General features: G+C 37.2%; 1 protein-coding gene across 2 annotated transcripts in view; it reads right to left on the bottom strand.

Moving 5' to 3' along the window:
- The window catches only part of LOC136875964 (uncharacterized), a 672,636-nt gene that overhangs the window by 194,330 nt on the left and 463,264 nt on the right, over positions 1–15,042 (bottom strand). For both annotated transcript variants that reach the window (XM_068228419.1, XM_068228420.1), the window contains one exon: positions 8,721–8,856. In XM_068228419.1, coding sequence (XP_068084520.1) covers positions 8,721–8,856 — 136 coding nt within the window. The remainder of the gene's footprint in view (positions 1–8,720; positions 8,857–15,042) is intronic.

Consider the following 15,042-nt stretch of genomic DNA (forward strand, 5'->3'; position numbering starts at 1 on the left):
AAATTATGCTTGAGAAGTGGAAAGGATGGTGTACCATTTCATTGTCCTGATTATTTGGAAACGAGGTGTTAAAATCGTTATTTTTCCGTAAATAGCGATTGAGTGTCAGAAATCATGCGGCAGAAAATACAAAATATAACATACAGATATGTGGAATCAAACAGGCCGTAAATATGAAGAAAGAAAGTACAGACCAACGGAATCCAAGTAGCCGTAATTTAGATAAATGCAGTAACTTTAAATTGTTAAAATCAACAGTAGGAACAGTGGAACATCGCATTGAGTTACCAGACGAAGATTTACGAGAGGACATATATGCAAGAAAAACAGCAGATTTAAAAGGGATATTTCCTAAATTATTGAGAAAACAAGTTGCAATATAAAGTTATAATGCTATATTTCTTGAATACGTAAATCTAATATCTAACGAATATCTAAAAGGGGACGAAGTGAACAGTTGAGCGCAGATTGGGATTGAACAAGAGATTATCAAAGATTTATTAGAGGAGACGTTGAAAATCGCTAATTTAAGGTATCTAATCATAAAACAAGGCAATATAAAATATTAACGTTTGCGAAGTCATAATCCACTTTGCTCAACATAGGCATAACCAATCAATCAATCAATCAATACTGATCTGCATTTAGGGCAGTCGCCCAGGTGGCAGATTCCCTATTTGTTGTTTTCCTAGCCTTTTCCTAAATGACTTCAAAGAAATTGGAAATTTATTAAACCGTCTCCCTTGGTAAGTTATTCCAATCCCTAACTCCCCTTCCTATAAATGAATATTTGCCCCAGTTTGTCCTCTTGAATTCCAACTTTATCTTCATATTGTGATCTTTCCTACTTTTATAAACGCCACTCAAATTTATTCGTCTACTAATGTCATTCCACGCCATTTTTCCGCTGACAGCTCGGAACATACCACTTATCACAAAGTTTATACAAGGAGTAATTTTAATACCACCTATTCAATACAAATTTTTTCCACTATAGTGTGGTTAAATACACATGGAAATTATCAGAAATTTGAAGTGAGCGAAACATGTACTTCAAATTTCTGATAATTTCCATGTGTATTTAACCACACTATAGTGGAATAAATTTGTATTGAATAGGTGGTATTAAAATTACTCCTTGTATAAACTTTGTGATCAGCTATTTTTCAATATGGAATAATGACGAGAATAATGGTTTGTAACATACCACTTAGTTGAGCAGCTCTTCTTCTTTCTCTCAATTCTTCCCAACCCAAACTTTGCAACATTTTTGTAACGCTACTCTTTTGTCGGAAATCGCCCAGAACAAATCGAGCTGCTTTTCTTTGGATTTTTTCCAATTCTTGAATCAGGTAATCCTGGTGAGGGTCCCATACACTGGAACCATACTCTAGTTGGGGTCTTACCAGAGACTTATATGCCCTCTCATTTACATCCTTTCTACAAACCCTAAACACCCTCATAACCATGTGCAGAGATCTGTACCCTTTATTTACAATCCCATTTTTTTTATTTTTTAAATTTTTTTTTGCTATTTGCTTTACGTCGCACCGACACAGATACGTCTTATAGCGACGATGGGATGGGAAAGACCTAGGAATGGGAGGGAAGCGGCCGTGGCCTTAATTAAGGTACAGCCCCAGCATTTGCCTGGTATGAAACTGGGAAACCACGGAAAACCATCTTCAGGGCTGCCGACAGTGGGGTTCGAACCCACTATCTCCCGATTACTGGATACTGGCCGCACTTAAGCGACTGCAGCTATCGAGCTCAGTACAATCCCATTTCCCATTTATGTGATTACCCCAATGAAGGTCTTTCCTTATATTAACACCTAGATACATACAATGCTCCCCAACAGGAACTTTCACTCCATCAATGCAGTAATTATAACTGAGAGGACTTTTTCTATTTGTGAAACTCATAACCTGACTTTTAACCCCGTTTATCAACATACCATTGCCTGCTGTCCATCTCACAACATTATCGAGCTCACGTTGCAGTTGCTCAGAATCTTGTAAGTTATTTATTACTCTATACAGAATAACATCATCCGCAAAAAGCCTTACCTCCGATTCCACTGTTTTACTCATATCATAATTCAAGGAAGATCTGTAAATAGCAAGATTATGAAACTAATGATGCTTTTAAATATGTTTCTTATGCATGTCTATGAGAGCAACAGGATGGCCAACTAAACTGGAGATGGGATTGACGTCTGGCGGTAATCCAACCAGCTATTTGTACGGACCCGAGACTTGAGACCGCAGCCCGGGCATGATGCAGCTGTAATCCAGAGATGACCGCCCTGTAGGAGAACGAGAGAGCAGCTGTCCCAGTCCAGAAACGCAGGCGGAATAAGTTAGGTTTCACAAAATTTATACAAAATTTAATTATATATATTTCATTTAGTAGCAAGTTGTTGATGGTGTTATAAGAGATAGGTCGATATATCTTTGAGAGATGATCTCAATGTGCAGTTTCAGCGCAAGTGTACTAATAGTGATGTTTAACTGATGGATTTAGGTAATCTTCCAAAACATATAAACACGCCCATGTATAGGGAAGATAATACTTGCCAATGAATTGCTTTGCTAGCAATTTTCAAGTTTCTTTCAAAGAATTATACCATGCATAATGTGATCTGAGATATCTGAAATGTGAAAATGAAGCATATTGAATTGTAGGTTATCAAGATAGTATACGGCGTCAACTTATTGCCAAATGTAAGTAGATACAGCCTTAATATGTTCGTACTTTGATAAAAGAAGTGCATATCAATATGAATGGTAGTTGTTGATCCCTATAACATTAATTGTGATGAGATACAGAATCTTATGAATTGAGCGTTACTTAGAACAGATTTAAGGATGTTTATATTTGCTGTGAAGTCATACATGACGGAAATATGAGGTAAGAAATGTGAATGTTATGAATAATATACATTCGTTGATATACTAGGTGAGGAATTATGACAAATATGACAACGAATAAGGAAAAAAATTTACGTTAGGCTAACTGATGTTAGTTTATGTAACGCAGTTATGGATCAGGGTATATTTGACGCTAATAGCGGCATGTAAATTGGGTTGACTTATAATACGAGTTGATGACATTTGGTCAGTGAACTTGCAGGTTAATAATAAAGTACGATCATCAAAAATAACTCCAGATAACCTATAGGAAAGAATAATGATGGCATTTTCTAAGACAATTTGACATGTTACTTAATATTTAAACTGATTTAAGTTGAAAAAGCAAATCATTGACGGCAGTGTCTTCATAGTGTTATATTATTGCTATTTACGAGTTTGGAAGTTTCATCTATGGTATTCCTTGACTATTAGTAACCATATGATTGAATTTATGAAGCATTACGACCTTAATATAACCTATTCACAAATTTGTTGAAATCTTATTGGAGAAGATTTGCATATTTCTTAGGGAATATTTTGAATATGGCCAGTTATGATTAATAATAATATATTTTTTATATATTTTTTATTGGTATATTAGCTTAGGTAGCAATTGAAAGCTACAGATGTGAAACATTGCATACTCTGCTTACGTTTATTGATGAAAGTCATGAACAGCATGAAACATGGATCAGATGTCGAATCAAAAAGAAGCATTCTTAATGATTTTACATATTCTTAAAGTTTGTACACATTCTTAACGTTCATTAATATAAAACACAATATCATGTAAATATTTATTATTTTAATGAGAATTTGACAACTCTTAGTTGTTAGTCCCAAAGAATTTCATTTTATTTTATTCTTAATATAATATTTCTTTAGTTCTGAGTTAGCCAGGTGGAATGATGGAATTATTTATGTCAGCCTACAGAATTAAACATTTTAATTTTCTTTTATATGAGACTGAGAAGATGTAGAATGTAATCCATGACAGGTCAAGAGAACTTCCATAAATAATTTAATTCTGCAGGAAACTATAGGGAAGAAATTATTTTATCTGTGAAGATGAGACCTTGGATGATGGTAAAAATGATTGATGATGTTGAATCGAAACTTATGAGTAAGATGATAACTTCAAGACAATAAATTTATTTTCTTATTTTGAATGATACCTACTTGTACAAAAGAATCATTAGAATATTATCCCAACATGCTAAAATAATTTTGAATAAAGTTAGTATTTAAGAATTTAACTTATTTATTTATTAGGTTCGTTACGACCCCTGAGGATCACGAGTGACTTGTTCGGTACGTCTTCTTTCTTCCCAATACCTCTTCATTCTCTCACTCCTCCTCTTTCTCTCGGCTTCCGTGATCTGAATCTGGATCCCGGTGTCTGTCCATCTGTGACCTTCCACGAGCTTTTTGTATTTGGACCTATCCTGTACTGTCATCAGTGGATATTTTTCCTTTATGCCAATAGTCTCCCAATCTTCTCTGACTTCCTGCATCCACTTATTTCCAGTTAAGCAGGTTGCATTCCGTATCTTCTTCATCAGCCTACTGTCATCCATCCTCATGAGATGTCCAATAAATCCTAACCTTCTCTTTCTTATCACACTCGAGATTGGTTCTATACTCGCATATTATTATTATTATTATTCTTTATAAATTATAAGATTAATTTAAGGTAATTTCATAATAGATGATGAATAATTGAACTTAAAAATCTGTTATATTTTGATTTAATGACCCGATAGACATGCAGATATACTGAAAAAATAAGAGGTGCGTTTCTCAGTCGGATTCACGTAAAAATATAATTTAATCCCTGAGTGGTATATCATAGCTAGATCGCCAAAAATGAGTTACTTGGTCAGCTGACTGTAGAGATGTGAAGGGAAGAAAAGAGTCGAAACCAGTGCAAAAAAGATTGGATGCCCAACTGTGGGGCAAAGGAAGAGAGAGAATATCCAATAGCCACCTCAGTTCAATGGTAAATAAACTCCACTATCATAAAGCAGCAGGAAGAGATGAAATTAGACCTAAAATGGTGAAATATAGTGGGAAGGTAAGGATGAAATGGCTTCACAGAATAATAAGATTAGCATGGAGTGTTGGTAAGGTACCTTGAGATTGGATACAAGCAGTAATTGCACCTATCTATAAGCAAGTGAACAGGAAAGATTGCAACAACTATCGAGGTATCTTATTGATCAGTGTGCCAGGCAAAGTATTCACTTGCATCTTGGAAGGGAGGGTGCGATCAGTTGTTGAGAGGAAGTTGGATGAAAACCAGTGTGGTTTCAGACCACAGAGAGGCTGTCAGGATCAGATTTTCAGTATGCACCAAGTAACTGAAAAATGCTACGAGAGGAATAGACAGCTGTGTTTATGGTTCGTAGATCTAGAGAAAACATATGGCAGGGTACCGAGGGAAAAAGATGTTCACCACACTGGGGAGCTATGGAATTAAGCGTAGATTATTAAAATCAATCAAAGGCATTTATGTTGACAATTGGGCTGCAGTGAGAATTAATGGTAGAATGAGTTCTTGGTTCAGGGTACTAACAGGGGTTAGACAAGGCTGTAATCTTTCACCTTTGTTGTTCGTAGTTTACATGGATCATCTGCTGAAAGGTATGAAGTGGTAGGGAGGGATTCAGTTAGGTGGAAATGTAGTAAGCAGTCTGGCCTATGCTGACGACTTGGTCTTAATGGCCAACTGTGCGGAAAGCCTGCAGTCTAATACAGTAAAAACCTTGTTAATTCGAAGTCGTTGGGACTCAAAAATCGGACTTCGAATTACATGATTTCGAATTAACTGCCAATTCGCAATTCAGAAGTACCAACTCTCGCTGCGTTACAAAATATTCAAAGGCCCGTTACTGCATGCAGTTAACCTTGATTCACAGTTTATACCTTTTAAATGCCATGAAAAAAAAACTATTTCCAATATGTATCCAAGAAGGTGCACTTACAGTATTAAAATAATGCACTTGGACATCTCACTGGCAAATATAACCTCACGCAACGAAAGAAAGAAAGAGAGCAAGGAAAAAAAAAAAAAAAAAGGCACGATTCAAAGACGAGAAATCTATGCTGGCTCCCATGTGCAAATACTTTATTCATTGAATTACAATACTGTAAGCCTTTTAGATGCCTTGTATTTACACAGAAAGTGCCCGATGTCCATAAAATCGAACTTTCCTATGACTATCCTTGTACGATTTCCCGCCATGGCACTTCTCTTGTACTTCAGAAATGTAAACACTTGCCGCGTCACAAAGTATTCTAAGACTCATTAATACATGCAATCACCTCGATTCACGGTTTAAACCTTTCAAATGCCATGGGGAAAAAACTATTTCCAACATGTAACCAACAAGGTGCATTTACAATGTTCAAATAATGCACTTGGGTAAATCACTTACAAACATAACCTCACCTAACGAAAGAAAAAAAAATCACACAATTCAAAGACGAGGATAAATTATGCTGGTTCCCCTATGCAAATGCATTATTTTTTGGATTTCTGTACTGTTTGCATTTTTAGATGCTTTGTACTGGCATGGAAAGTGCCCGACGCCAATAACATTGTGGCTTATCGATCTTTCCTATGACGAGGGGATAAAGTTTCTCGCTTCCATGTGCATTGCGATTGCAACGCACTACAATGACCCCCATCCCTCACACTAGTACGATTCTACGGCTGGCACTTTCTCCTCTAAAACCATATGATTGTTTGCGCTCGCATTAAAATAAAGTAATGCAGTTTCATCGGCAATGACAATATTGTTCGGTGCCTACGAATTTATTATATGAGCCACGTTTTAAAAAAAATTATTATTATTTTCGTCAACTGTCGGCATCGCCAGTGCTTGCGGATTTTGTTTTCCCGCACACTGCCCGTTGCGTGATATTACGGCGTTCCTTAAAAGTTTTAATACAAAAGAATTCCGATTTCATTCAACTTAGTAATCATGAAGCGCACTGTAGATCCACCGAAGTGAGTGTAAATGTGGAAAGCTACGGTACCACTCCACGTTCCAAAACACGCGTTCTATTATGACGCGGATAAATTTCGAGTTGAAATTACTCTGTAACATACAACTGTTTTAAAATGTAAAGGCACTTTCGAATTAAAAATCTAAATTTCGGTAATGGGGCCAACATTGTACTTCGAATTATGAATTATCCATATTTCGAATTAAACAATTTAAATAAATGCAAAACTGTATCTCATGTTTCCGGGAACGAGACCTTCTTCGAATTAGGTGGGATTTTTAATTAACCGATTTCGAATTATCGAGGTTCTACTGTATATTGGAGCATGAAAACAGGTGCAAAGAGTATGGTATGAAAATTTGCCGTTCAAAGACTAAATTGATGTCAGTAGGTAAGAAATTCAACAGAATTGAATGTCATATTGGTGATACAGAACTGGAACAGGTAGATAATTTCAAGTATTTATGATGTGTGTTCTCCCAGGATGGTAATATAGTAAGCGAGATTGAATCAAGGTGCAGTAAAGCCAATGCAGTGAGCTCGCAGTTGCGATCAACAGTATTCTGTAAGAAGGAAGTTTCCGGACAAAACTATCTTTACAGCGATCTGTTTTCAGACCAAATTTGCATTACGGGAGCGAAAGCTAGGTGGACTCAGGATATCTTATTCATAAGTTAGAAGTAACAGACATGAAAGTAGCGAGAATGATTGCTGGTACAAACAGGTGGGAACAATGCCAGGAGGGTACTCGGAATGAGGAAACGCTAATTTAGGAATGAACTCGATGGATGAAGCTGTACGCATAAACCGGCTTTGGTGGTGGGGTTATGTGAGGCAAATGGGGGAGGATAGGTTACCTAGGAGAATAATGGACTCAGTCATGGAGGGTAAGAAAAGTAGAGGGAGACAAAGACGGCAATGGTTAGACTCAGTTTCTAACGATTTAAAGATAAGAGGTATAGAATTAAATGAGGCCACAGCACTAGTTGCAAATAGGGGATTGTGGCAACATTTAGTAAATTCACAGAGGCTTGCAAATCATGCTAAATGGCACTAAGCAGGACAGTGTCACAGAATTTAAGTACTTGGGTAGTATAATGTCCAAGGATAACTTAGCTAAATATGAAGCAAACAGTCGAATCAGCAAAGCAATACATTTTTACCTCCAAGTAAGACAAGTACTATGGGATAAACAAGTACCACTCAAAACCAAGACGACACTGTATAAATCATACTACACCCCTATCCTCACATACAGCCTGGAAACCGCTACATTAACAAGAAAGGACAACTCAAAACTCCAAGCAGCAAAAATGAAGTTCCTATGCACAATGATCCAGAAGACCAGGAGAGATAAAATCAGCAATGAAAAAGTCAGAGAAGACGTAGGACTAGAAGACTCCTTACTCCAGAAGATCCAAAAGGCAAGACTGAAGTGGTTTGGTCATGTGAAAAGAATGAGTGCCAACAGGTCTGCAAGAAAGAAGTATGAAAGAGAAATCAGGGGAAAGAGACCAGTGGGCAGACCTAGAGAAAAATGGACATACTTAGTGAGGAAGGATGAAGAGGAGAGAGGTCAGGATTGGGAGCAGATTGTGAACGAAGAATGGTTCATGGACAGAACAAAATGGAAGGGGCTCGTATACCACACCTGGGAAACTGGAGTGGGTCAACGATGATGATGATGATAACAGAGGCTTGCAGACTGAACGCTGAAAGGCATAACGGTCTATAATGATGTATGTATGTATGTCTGTCATTAAATAAGACACAAAAAAAAAATCATATACTCACCTTTTTTCCCATCTCCACTCCCTGCTTCTTTTCGAGGAGAAACGTAATTGTCTGGTCGTCGGAGTGTAAGTTTATCCGAACTGTACTGAATACCTGTCAGGTTCAATGCTTTTGTTGCTTCTGCTTTGGAACGAAACTGAAACAACGGAAATAAAGAGATAAGATTAGTGGGAATTACAATAAGGAAATAGAGCTCAAAAAATTAGCCAGTATGAAAGATCGCAGATGATAATTTGGTGGTATTTATTTTGAAGTTTAAAAAATATTGTAATGGTGCCAAGAAGAAATAATGGTAAAACTCATAGTTATTCGTGTTATAGACACCACCACATAATCGAAGAAAAAATTATCCGCTTAATGGACAGATTTTAATCTTTAACAAAGATGGTCTTAGTAATATTAAAAATCATAAGACCAGATGGATTGCAGTATCATATGATATCCTGGCTGAGGCATGGAACATTCTTGGTGACTGCAGCACCTGCGTTCTTGCGAACCTCTTCAATCGCACTGTGGAACCAGATGAGGTTATCACAGTCTCGCCGAACAGTAAAAGAGTGACAACTGGAAGGGCAAAGGTGATGTAACCAAATGGTCAAACAATCGTACGATTCGTGTTCTATGGTAAACTTTAAGGATCTCTGAAAGAGTTATCGATGCCCGGCTTTGCAACACTGTTTACACCACGCCAAAGTAATGCAAGTTTGCTATCCACACAGATTGCTTACTCCTGCAACAACATTGGTTCACATGGCGATTTTCGACATGGAAAAGGCTCTTTACAGAGAAAACTACTTTCCGTGGAAAGTACCCGACACCCTTAAAACATTGTGACTTATCGAGCTTTCCTATGACAAGGTAGGAATTCTTTCGCTTCCGTCTTCACTGCAACACAGTTACGTGACCGCATCTTCTTTAAAAACGTCCGTTTTGGTTAGGCATAAGAAAACAATGCAGAATATTTTAGCTTCGCATTTTATTTATCTGTGCATTGTTCTACACTTACTTGTGATCGGCTGATGATGACCAAAAATACTGGTCGAAAACAGTACCAAATTAAATAGGAATGTAAACTTACATTTCTTAATTTAATAGTATTGAAAGGTTGAACCATTTCATATCGTCTTTTAACCTAATAACGTAACACAGGCAAGAAATAATATAATATACACTGCAAGCCGCATGCTAATTCAACTTTAAAGTAATAGTTGTGGCCTTTTTTAGCTGAGGTATGGGGGTATGAGAAAAGAGAGAATTAAACTAGAAATTTGGTTATACTTAAGAAGTCCATCGGCTCCAGGAATTCTTGATATTTGTGCCCAACCGGAATCACTTGCAGCATCTTGATTTTCAGACAAAGTGTCATCTATCTGAAGAGCTGTAAAATGTTGTCTCTGAGCTCATTCACCACCTCATCTGTAGTTTCATTCTCTTCCTTGCATAACATGTTGGAAACTTTTCCAAGAAAAAACAAATGGAAGAAAACTGTGAATCTTCAATTTTTTTTAGCCTAGCAACTTGAGCATGCTTCAACACATCATCCTTCAGTGGAAACTTGATGATGATGTAGTCACACACAGTGCAAAAGTAGTTTCACAATGATGAAAAGAAAAGGGATTTATCTGTATCCGGGAGATAATTCACTATGTTCAAAGTCTGAAAGCCATTAACCAACTAATCATTAATTCTTTCATTTTGAATCAAGTTGTACTCAACTTCAAGCAATGAGGAGATTTTGACAATTTTGGGCTTAACAAACTTTGTGAACAACTGCGTTAGCAAATCCATTAGAAGTTCTAATAAAAAGTAAACTTGTGGGGAAGATGTCTTAAGCAAAGGTGCACATATTGTACTTCAGGCCTGCCTGCCCCAAGCTGATCTGCAACAAGCAAAGCAGCTTAGCTAGAGCATCTGTGAAGCAAGAGTGCACGCGGACTGAGCGCGCTCGTCATAGCAAACCAAAACCTGGGTTTCCCTAAGCCTGACAGGTTGCCTGGGACCCGTTCGGACTGCCGGACTTAACAAAAGTGAACGTGAAGTTTGCTATTGATGCAATGTGAATGTGCCGTTATATGTAAGTGTAGCTACGTATTGCGTCGAGTGCAGCTCAGTTGTAGAGAAGTGCAATCAGCAGGAAAATAAACAAATCAACCGTAAAGGAAATTAAAGAAAAATTAAAAAGCGGTGGATTTGTTCTATCAATGAAACTGGGCTCAAGTCTAGCATGGGAAAACTTTTCATGTATTTAGGAACAGGTATCAAATAAGCCAGTAGGTTACTCGCAATGCAATTTTTGTAAAAAGCTACCTAGCACCCATTCAGGAACCTCAAGTATGTTGCGATACGTCTCCAAATTTGACCCAAATTTTTCCAGAGTCTAAAAATATTTTGAAAGAGGACAAGGACTTGGTGACTGATAAGTGCGTGGAAATGTGCGTCAAGGACTTGAGACTGTTTACAACTATTGAGGGTGCAGGATTTTTAAATTTAGGGCAAACGCTGATAGAAATGGGCAAAAAGTATGGCTCAGCGGATATTAAGAATGTTATACCCTCTCGAGACACAGTTGCTAGGAAGGTACAAACTTTCGCAGACAAAGTGCACACTAAAACGCTTCTTGATATAGTACGTGCTATTAAATCTGGTATCTGTGCGAGTACCACTGACCTGTCTACATATAATTGGGTGTGCACTATATGTCTGTCACATTTTATTATATAAATGCAGCTTGGTCTCTCAAGAAGTATGTGTTAATGTGTTCAGCCTTCCCTGACTGTCCAGAAACTGGTGAAAATATTCGCAGTGAATTGGAAGATTGTTTGAAAGGACATGGCGTTTCTCATGAAGACATTTGAAAAATTACATTTGTAACAGACCAGGGAAGCAACATTGTTAAGGCCCTCAGCATATACAAGCGTCTTCCATGCATGGCTCATATTATTAATACGGTCTTGAAGCATGTTCTGAGTGAACCCTTTTTGAAAGAAAGTGTTCCTAATGTGTTAGCTGTTATCTATTCAGTGAAATCTCTGGTTTCGTACTTTAAGAGAAGAGGCCTATGTGTGAGGTTATAACCATATGTTTCCATTTGGTGGAACAGTGATTATGACGTGCTGCAATTACTTCACTCCCAGATAGATACCATGAGAATTATTTTAGAAAAGTAGGGTGACTCTGGTGAATTGCTCAGTTATGATCAGAACATTACTGGCCTGCTTATAACATTTCTTTAGCCATTTAAGGAAGCTACAATTGATCTTGAGGGTGATGAGGAGTAGACTTTACATCTGGTCCTTCCATGGTTTTATGTCTTAAAAGCCCATTGTACTCTACAGGACGACAATGAACAGGTAATATTTCATTTCTTTTAACTTATAATGCGAGTCTCCTCACATTTAAATGAAAAAATATTTTCATACTAAATGAATATTCAGTACGGTACCTGAAGCTTTTGAAACAAACCGGTGGTGTCTTCCTGGAGCAGAAAATGAGAGTCACTATGTTACAAAAAAATGCAACTTTTTGGTGCCTAGATATTGCACACTGAGAAAAACTGAATGCAGGAGAACATAATGTCTGTTTGAGGCAGCTCGACAAATGTGCGCTGAAGGTAAGATTCTGTGGTTATTTCTTCCCTCTTCTTCTTTCCACACCACTTTTCCCACACCTGTGGGGTCGCGAGTGCGAACTGAGTCGCACTTGTGGTTTTGACCCTGTTTTACGGCCGGATGCCCTTCCTGACTCGAACCCTATATGGAGCGATATAATCACTAATGCGCGTTTCTGTGGTGGTTGGTAGTGTCGTATGTTGTCTGAACATGAAGAAGAGAGTGTTGGGACGGACACAAACACCCAGTCCCCGAGCCAGAAGAGTTAATCAGAAGCGATTAAAATCTCCGACACGGCCGGGAATGGCAACACTGCATTCATATGCGGCAACTGTGCTTTTAAAAACACTAAAATCGATCAGTGTGATGTTACAACATTAATATGCAGTGTTTCTTTCAAAATTAGTATTCATTTTTCAGAAGAGCAAACAGAAGAGCAAACAGAATAGCTCACACATCCATTTACATCCTTTCATCAAGAAAGTGTCAAATGATAAATTTTTTTTATATAAACAAAAAATTAAGAATAAAATGAAATTGGCAAAAAATACTGCACATGTTCATTTCTGATAGAAATAGGGAGAAATTAGCCAAGTGAGCTCAGTTATTCAATGATTATAACAAAAATTGTTAATTATAAAAGGTGATGCAATAAATATTTCCACCACTGTATGTATGTATGTATGTATGTATGTTCCACATCTTTCCAACCCCATTACATGGCTTTTTCAAAAACAAAAAATACATATTTATTTTTAAAGGAAATTCCAAATTCAAAATTTCATGTCTCTAAAATGTTAACTTTTTGAGATATATTAATTTTAAAAATTCACCTGGTTTTTCAATACTTTTTTCAACCTTCTAAAAGGATTTTCAGATTACAAATACCAATTTTCACGTTTATGACTTGTTAGGTGTATGAGATATACCGTAAATATACAGTAGTGTGCAAATTAATTGGGGCAAGCTCATATTTTACAAAGAACTGAAGTTGGTTAGCTGTAACCGATTTTATCTGCCCAACTGTTGTACTGTTGAAGGACTATTGTTGCCTTGACCATGAACAACAATTGTTGGCCCCCTCCAGTTCAGTTGAGTGCTTGTATGTGTAGCAACAGTGTGTGTTATTTAGCGTATTTATGCAAATAATCCCCGCATATTTTTTAAAAAAATTCGAACCACGAAATTGGGGTGCAGGTTTTATTTGCGTCAAGGTTGGCAACACGCTCCTGGCTCACCTAGTTTTCGATGCTCAGTGTACAGTTATGCTTTGTGCTGGAAGAAAACTGTCCCCGTATGTCAATTTAAACAGAAAACAATTCAGACTTTTAATTTTAAACTGACTTTACATTTTTTTTTAAATAGTACCGTATTTTACGAGTAATTTAAATTCAAACTTTCTCCACGTGATGATAGAACGCATCTTCCGGAACGTGCAGGGGTAGCTTTCTGCACTTTCACTCACTTCGGTGTGCCTATAGTGTGTTTCACAGTTGAAAACAGAGTGAAATTGTAATTCTTTTGTATTCAGCGTTTTAAGGAAAGCCACAATATCACGTTGCAGCAGTATGCGGAAAAGAAGGATCCCCAAAAACTGGTGAGGGTTGGTATTTCTGAATTACAAGATGGGTGTTAATTCGAAATCACATAATTGGAAGCCCTATTTCTGTATTACAAAGACTTCGAATTAACGAGGTTTTACTGTATCGCAAAACTAACATCAGATTTTGCTGGTGTGTCTATTTAAAGGGTTTACATTCCACAAAAAGAATTATCCACCATCGGTCGTGTTACTGTCCAGTAAAAAGAGACCATGTGTGAGAAGTGTTTTAGGCCTGTGTTCACCAGTGTTTGTAACTTTTGCTGTTATCTTAGATTTTCAAAACTCAGATATGTCATTATTTCGGATAACGCTCACTTCCGTATTCACCACAGAATTTATTATCTCGGTTTACAAAAACCAAGTTTTCGTTTCAATCTCAGTTTGAATTGCATTTTTTTCATACTGACGTACAGAAAAAAAATGACTACATGCTGCCGCTGTAGCGTTATTAAAAAAACTTATTATTATGTCATATACTTTGGACAATCTACGGTTATGGCACATTTATTTAAATTGTGTCTATTTTTGACACTTATTATTTTGGCGAACTATTGCTGTCTGGTATGGACCTTAAGTTCCCAGCCTAGTGACTGTACTGAACTATTATTTTACCACGATCATATGAGGCTGGAGTTCTACTGTATTTGAAGTATTAAATTAAGAAAGACTTCGTATTTCGTGGACTCTGATAATATCAGCCTATATGAGGAGTGGTGTACCTTTCCTTCGCATAGTTACTCTGTGTGTTGTCGTTTCTAAGCGTGTGACTGCACTGTAGGCAGCTACATGGACTGCTACGCTATCTACCAGATTACATTTGGTACTAATGAGTGTGATGTAAGCGTGGCATTCTGCGCAGGAAGTCTTGGAGACTAGTCGTTGCAAGGATGGCTACTGTGACCGTTACCAAAGCAATGTCTCCTCCAACTGGAGTTGGATGATAACCGGGAAAAATTCCCATCTTAGTGATGGAAGTGACATTATTTTTGTATTATACGTGTGTTCCTTCTGTATATATGTAGTTATGTAGGTAGTTTAATTTGATTCTGGTGAAGTGCTAGTGTTAAGGTCAAATTACGAGGTGAGTTATTTTAGCATAAGACCAACTTGT

This window comes from Anabrus simplex, chromosome 6 (genome assembly GCF_040414725.1).
Source record: "Anabrus simplex isolate iqAnaSimp1 chromosome 6, ASM4041472v1, whole genome shotgun sequence".
Classification (NCBI taxonomy): domain Eukaryota; kingdom Metazoa; phylum Arthropoda; class Insecta; order Orthoptera; family Tettigoniidae; genus Anabrus; species Anabrus simplex.